General features: G+C 35.9%; 1 protein-coding gene across 1 annotated transcript in view; it reads right to left on the bottom strand.

Annotated features, from left to right (window-relative positions):
• The window catches only part of LOC113231849 (zinc finger SWIM domain-containing protein 8-like), a 36,141-nt gene that overhangs the window by 24,493 nt on the left and 4,582 nt on the right, over nt 1-7,066 (bottom strand). The window contains exons 4-11 of the mRNA XM_026466386.1: nt 6,628-6,938; nt 6,143-6,338; nt 4,165-4,290; nt 3,394-3,501; nt 1,856-2,122; nt 1,409-1,546; nt 323-407; nt 3-196 (exon numbers count right to left, since the gene is read on the bottom strand). Of these exons, the coding sequence (XP_026322171.1) occupies nt 3-196; nt 323-407; nt 1,409-1,546; nt 1,856-2,122; nt 3,394-3,501; nt 4,165-4,290; nt 6,143-6,338; nt 6,628-6,938 (1,425 nt within the window). The remainder of the gene's footprint in view (nt 1-2; nt 197-322; nt 408-1,408; nt 1,547-1,855; nt 2,123-3,393; nt 3,502-4,164; nt 4,291-6,142; nt 6,339-6,627; nt 6,939-7,066) is intronic.

The raw sequence follows: 7,066 nt of genomic DNA, 5'->3' as shown, positions 1-7,066 counted from the left end.
GTTCCCTCTTCTGCCACCGCCCTCCGGGCCGCCGCCGCGTCGTAAAAGTACATGTTACAGTCGTCGTCGGAGACTGAGTCGTCGTTGGACACTCGACGTTGAGCGTCATCAGAAGACACTGCAGGGGAACTTGATTCCTGCGAATCCGTGTCACCACCGCTTTGCTGGAGAATCTCTTCCTCGTTCTCGCAGAAACCTGTGTTAAATTAAATTATATTTCGAAACGATTTTCAAGCATATTTGAAGATGGTATTTTTATATATCTTTGTAATTTTGTGCCATAAATATATTGACTTTGAATTCCCGCCATTCAGTAACTTACCCTCAGACGATACGCTCGAATGGTTACCATCGCTAGGCCCCGAATCTCTTGGTGGTTCGCTCGGCCCATCACCGGATCCACAAGGCTGCAAAATAATAAAAATGTATATTATAATGTAAAGGTCAAATATTGTAGTGTAAAATTCAATAAATAGCACATCTCTGAAATGATGCTGAAAATAGCAGTTAAGTAGGGCGTACATAAAACGTTCCACATTGACCACCATTTTTTGGATACTGGAATATGGGAAGTGGAAACCACGAAGGACAAGGAAGACAGATTCGAATTCGACAATATAACCGGGAATAAGAGACAGACAGATCTTTAGCCAGTAACTACAGTAAAAATCCTGTAACATGTGTACACAGCTGGGTTCGAAGTAATCATTGCTAGTTATCAAGGAAATTATAATTATCGAATCTACGTTGATAATTATTTTGATATTTATAAAATTAATTGGAACAATAAAATACTATCGCTGGCAATGACGTACCATGTGTTTGTATCAGACGTATCTAAAAGTGCCAAACGTCAATCTCAAAAAGTCCCAAACCAAATCGTTTTTCCAAAGATTTTTCTTCTTTTATTTATTTAGTTTTCTCACTATTTATCATGTTTAGTAAAAAATTAAAGAGGCAAAATTATGAATCAGCATGGATAATTATCGGTTATACCGGACAATTATAATGATAGATATTAGATAATTATCATATAATTAACAAAGACATAATTGTGTCAGGATCGAGTAAAGTGGCGTTCCGTGGTCTCTGCCTACCCCTCATGTGGAACTAGGGCGTGAGCTTCTGTATGTATGTATAACGAACATGATAAGTATAAAAGAAAATAAATATCACGATAAATTCCAATTCCGTCAAGAACTAACAGTTGTTCACTTTTTTTTTATAATATCAAGTGACGGGACGAACAAGTCGTGCGCCTGATGGTAAGCTACACGCCTGTCCATAACAGTTGCAGTACCACTCAGAGCTTTAAATCGAAAAAAATTGAGGGGCACTGGCACAGCACAGGGTGACGGGACCCTGAGACATAACTTGACAAGTCCCATGTGCCTGTAATTTCACTCACTTGGTTAGAGGGTCCGGCCACGGTCAAGTCCACATTGATATGGTTGGCTCTGAGTACCAGCGTACGATGAGGGTCGGCGTTTGTCAGTCGGTAGCTAAGCGACATCTCGTTATTGAGGACAGCTTTGGATGAATTCACCTAGAACAAAAATTCTCTAATGATTTCAAAGACATAGATAGTTGTAAGTCCTTTGTAATACATCCGTAATATGTGCATAAAAGACGTTATATAAGCACTTTCGAAAAGGATTATAGTTTCAAATAGTCATGTAATGCAAAATTAGTATTTTTGGAAAAAGAGAAGAGCTCCTTTTATCTTTGAAAAAAAAAACGCGTAATGAAAGAATTTGCTGGCACACACATACATACTACGTACCACTTACGATGTTCGTCGAAAGGTGGTCCTCATCTGTACTCCTGCAATATAAGCAATTATGATCGTACCAACCTGATGTACACTATCGTTTTGCTTATCGGCGTGCCTGAAAATAGTGAACGGACTGTGATACAACGGGTTTAAGTCCTTAGTGTAGGTAACACCCGGTATTTGATAGTCGTCCCACTCGAGGAAACAGGCCTCCATGGCGGGATGAAAGCCCGGGAACACTTCGTTCTCGCTGATCCCATTAATGTATGGTGGGTGAGAATGAGACCGTGATGAATGCCGGGAATGCGACGAGGAAGTTCCCATGTGGTTGTTCCGATTCTTAGCCACCTGTTTAAAAAAAAAATTAAAAGCTTATTTTTTACCTAAATACCATATTTAAAAGTTTTTATTCGAGTTTTTTTTGCTTTTGTCACGAACTGCTTCCGTGGCCCAACGGTTACCATGCCGAACTGCCACGCAGAGGTCCAAGGTTCGATTCCCGGGCCTGGAGAAACATTTGTATGGCATATATTTATTTCACTTGTGAGTTTGGGTGTAACTTGTGGTGGTCTATGTGTGTGTCCATGGCACCCGCGACTCTGGGTTTCCCTAGTGCGGGGCTAGTAAGTTGAGTGTGTGTTATTATTATTATTATATTTTCCACTTGCAAGGCTTATCACAACTTCGTTTCAGTAACAATTAAATAATGTATTCAGCAGTGTATTTTATTTTAAATTCAAATAACGTAACGTAATATGGAGGATTTATAGCTTTCTATAACTTTTTGACGAAACTCGGAATGTTACATTTATGAGAAATTGAAAAAAAAAAAAACAAATGCACCTGGTGTTTTTGCGACACGCCTGTTCATACAAGTTGCAATGCCACTCAAGAGCTTTAAATCGCAAAGATTATACAATCTTTGCGATTCAAAGCTCTTGAAAAAGCCCTTCAAAATCGGAATGCAGACAGAAAGAGGTAACGTAGCAGTACTTTCCTTGACGAGCTCTGCCACAAGGTGTTCTGCTGCTATTGTGTTAATAATATAACTTTTTTATTTTATAAAACCCGGATTCATAAGTTCGTAGAGTTACATTTATTTGCCAAGTTTTATTGAAATCGGTTACCGGAAAGTGTGCGAAACCGGATCATCCCCTAGTTTGCCACCCTTAGAGGAGGAATATTTCCTTCAAATTTAAATAGTACCAATCGTCAAAACCGGTTCCCAAATGTTATCGCGTGATATTTGTGAACCGATATATTTGTACGTAACAAAAAAAATACAGTCGAATTGAGAACCTCCTCCTTTTAAGTCGGTTAAAAATTGTATTGCTTAGTGGCAAATATAATTACGTTATCCATTTTGTCAGCTTCTCAAAAATGTCACTTTTACGAAACGTGATTTGGTTTTCCAAAATGGTAAAGAAATAGCATCTCGTATTCAGATGTGTGATAAAAATTCATCAATTTGTGGTCGTGATTTATTTAATATTCAGCGAACGTATCCTATGTACAAATTCGTTTATAAAACATCTACCTACAAAATTAACTATTAATGCGTTTGGCTATTCGGGCGTCCACACTTTCTTCTTGTCAATATGTATGGAAGTAAGAGTTACCTTATCGAGAACCTTCATGTGCCACTGAGCGAACTGTTCGTGCAAGGTATCGCGCTCGTGCGGTGCCAGTCCCGGGTTCAGCGCGGCCAGGCGCCACAGCAACACCACCTGGGCAATGCAATAAAACTTGTTAAAAAAGGCAAGTTATAATTTAGAAAATGTAATTCCATAATGGAGCTATAACCAAATTTAACAGAGATGAATTATATAGAAAAGGTTTCATTTAAACATTTTATATAATAAAAAATAATAAATCATACAAAAAAAAACCGCAGAAATAAAAAAATAACCAATGCAATGGCCGAAAATATATACTATTTTTCTTGTTATTGAAGAATTTAATGACACTACAATTTTGTTGCTCAAGAATAAGGCAGCCTGTTGCACTTTGTAGTGTATGTATTTGTTTGTTACAGTAAAGTGCATATTATGTTGAATTTAAATATTATATTGAACTAAATATTTATTTGTAAATAAATATAAACTTTTATGCACAATGCAATAAAGTACAAATGGCGCACTAAATGCCATAAGGCCGCCTCTACTAGTCAACCGTTGGGTCAAAGACGAAAAAACAATAGGTTGGTGCTATACTTAAAACCAGAACAGCAAAATATATAAGCCAAAATTTGATATTTTATACCTATCACAATTTATTATAATATACTAAATACACATGTATGTATATTATAATAGTATATTATGCCTACAGCAACATTGTTCACAATCTAAATCATGAAGATTGTGAGGAAAGGTTTCATAAAATGTTACCTCGTCACAAAGCGAGGAGCAGGCGTGCTGAGCCGAGGAGTTGCCTCCGCTGCCGCCATGTTTGCCGCCGCCACCGCCGTTCCACGCCACTAGAGCCGCCTTGGTGCTGTACCACCACACTATAATCTGGATAACCCGACACGTGCGTTTTATTTTACAGTTACCTAAAAAACTGTTTTTAAAATTCTCTAATCGCATTCTTTTTTATAAATTTAAATGTAACGAAAAGAATCAGCAAAAGCTTATAAGTAAATATTATTGGTTTTAATAATACAAATCACGCGTATTTTCCTTTTTTTAAAATACCATTCATCAACATCATTTTAGCCAAAAGACGACCACTGCTAGGCATAGGCTTTCATCAAAATCTGCGTCTCTCGCATAAATTGTATTGAGAGAAAAAAAAATTACATAAATAAATACTTACATTAATAAACAATATTCTTTGGTTGAGCCCCCTCGTAATTTTCTACTTGGAAATTTGACCGCCTGTTGTTACATTAGCTTATTCCAATATAGGGTGATGGTACCAATAACCGATAAATTAGAGAAGTGTGTCTTTAAATTTGATATAACTTTTTGTTTTTAAACATGTATTGACAAATGTAATCTTCAAGATTATGCTGTAGTGTGTTTCATTAAAAAAGCTTATATATTATATATTATAATTATTACTACAAAAAAAACCTAAATTGGAATATCCCTAAATCTCCAGTAACGAACGCCAAAAATCAACTACTTAACCAACCAGTCTACACTCACCAATAATGTAACCACCCAGTAATTGACACTAAACAATAAGAAACGTGTTACTATGACAGAAAACTTTGTTCTAAATCTTATTAGAAATGAATTTTACAAAAGATGCAAAAAATATGAATAGATGAATCATATACTCGACTAAAGGGTATCTACGACCAATAGTTTGGAGTCATCTATCATATAAACGCGGTATGGAACAAAAAAACAAACTCGCTTATACACAGAGTGAGGGACAGCAGTAACATCCGCATGAACATGATATATAAGATGTTTGATGGTACTTTGATGTGGACAATTGTGGACCTAATATGTTGTCTAAAATATAAATGAATAAATTTATTGATACGACTGATAACAATAAATGTTTCATTTAATAGCTATCGTCACCATGACATTGCATTGAAAATAATATTTTGCATAACTCAAGAAAATCTTACAAATAGAATTACTTATACATACTAAGTTTTATTTTATTAATAAAATGAACCTTTAGTATTGTGTTTTAAAGAAACGGTTAGTGAAACTTAATTTTTTGCTCCGTCAATACCAACGTAATTTTTTGGCAAAGTTTCAATTTTGTCACCCAATATGTGAAACACGATCGAATGACAAGCAAACGTGTACTATATTCCTAAAATAGCTTTACGACGACGTACCATAGGAGTATCTTAAGAACAGTAGCATGTATTTTTCTTTTATGCTATTTGGCAATGGACTTCGTTAGAGATACGCATAATTAAGAACATATTATTAAAACTACAAGGTCCAAACACAGAGACCTGAAAACTTTTTAAAATCTATTGTTCCGTATCGTGATACGAAACAATAGATTTAAAAAAGTTTTCAGGTTAAACCATTGACTTACAATAAGTCAATGGGTTAAACAGATTAAATTGCTGTTGAGCCTGAACCATATTTACTTTATTTTTATTTTATTTAATATCTGTCACAATTGATTTTTAATATTATAATTGAATCTTATTTATATACACAAAATTGTACACCTAGCATTTGGAGTATAGAATAACTAGTAAAATGAGACGGGTCTGTAATTAATTCCTTTGTCTGAATATTTAACAGTAATTATAATTTATTATTTAATCATTTAGAAAACTGTTTCCAGACTAAATTAGTTTGGTAATCAAAACGGAAATCTCTTCATGTACGCAACTGGTTAAACAACGAAATTGGAAAAACATACTGTGTCATAACTCACCTGTTCACAAGCCATGACCTCCTCAGTGATGATTTCGAGCAGCGGTATGGCGTTCCTGTCATTTCGTTTGAACATCTCCCTCACAATGGAGAGAAGGTTCCACATGCCCTCTGGCTCTCGGCCCCGCAGTGGACGAAGAAGAGATGACCATTCAGCCGCCGCGGGGGGCGCGCTTGTACTTAAGTAGTTTACATCACTAGAGAAAAGGCGATAGAAATTTGTAGTTGGATATTTTCTTTATATGTGGAGTGATAAGACATCACAAAAAGAGTTAACTGTTGATAAGATGATATATAAGAGAGTTAGTAGTTGACAATTTTATTACTTTGTTACAATACCAAAAAAAACTAACAAATTATTTATTCCGTATTGTAACAGAAGTTTTAGTAGTAATATTAAGTATGTGTAGATTTTTCTATATAAATCATCTGAATATAAAGGTTTCGATAATAATTAATAACACATTTAATAGAAATTGCACTTACCTAAACACTATTGGGGCAGGGACACAGAACTTGACTAAAATCTTATTGATATTGTTGTGCAAAGTCTTCTCGTCCAAAAACCATGAAGTATATTCGTAGGCAGAAGCGCCAGCCGTCGGGTCTGGTGCCCCACAGGTCGCGTTAATTTGGTTTGGGTGGGCGGATAGTAATTCGTCCAGTATCCGTTGAGCCGTTGGCAACACTTGCCGTGGTAGTTCTGATATTAGATACTGTGCAAACTTCTGAAGTTGATCTCTTCGTAATCGCAGAAGCGACTCTGATACTGGCGCTCTTAAGCATACTTGAGTTGGCTGCGTGGAGAAAAAACATCACACATAAAACATCACAACTGTTTTTCCGGATTTAAATCGCGTATATTTGTTTTTTCAAAAAAACCGACGTTTCGGGCCCTTTACAGGTCCCATGGTCACTGTAACAG

The sequence above is a fragment of the Hyposmocoma kahamanoa genome, unplaced genomic scaffold (assembly GCF_003589595.1).
Source record: "Hyposmocoma kahamanoa isolate Upper Pololo Valley unplaced genomic scaffold, ASM358959v1 66, whole genome shotgun sequence".
NCBI classification, from domain to species: Eukaryota; Metazoa; Arthropoda; class Insecta; order Lepidoptera; family Cosmopterigidae; genus Hyposmocoma; species Hyposmocoma kahamanoa.
The sequence above is the reverse complement of the archived record's forward strand: the minus strand, read 5'-3'. Positions and strand labels throughout refer to the sequence as shown.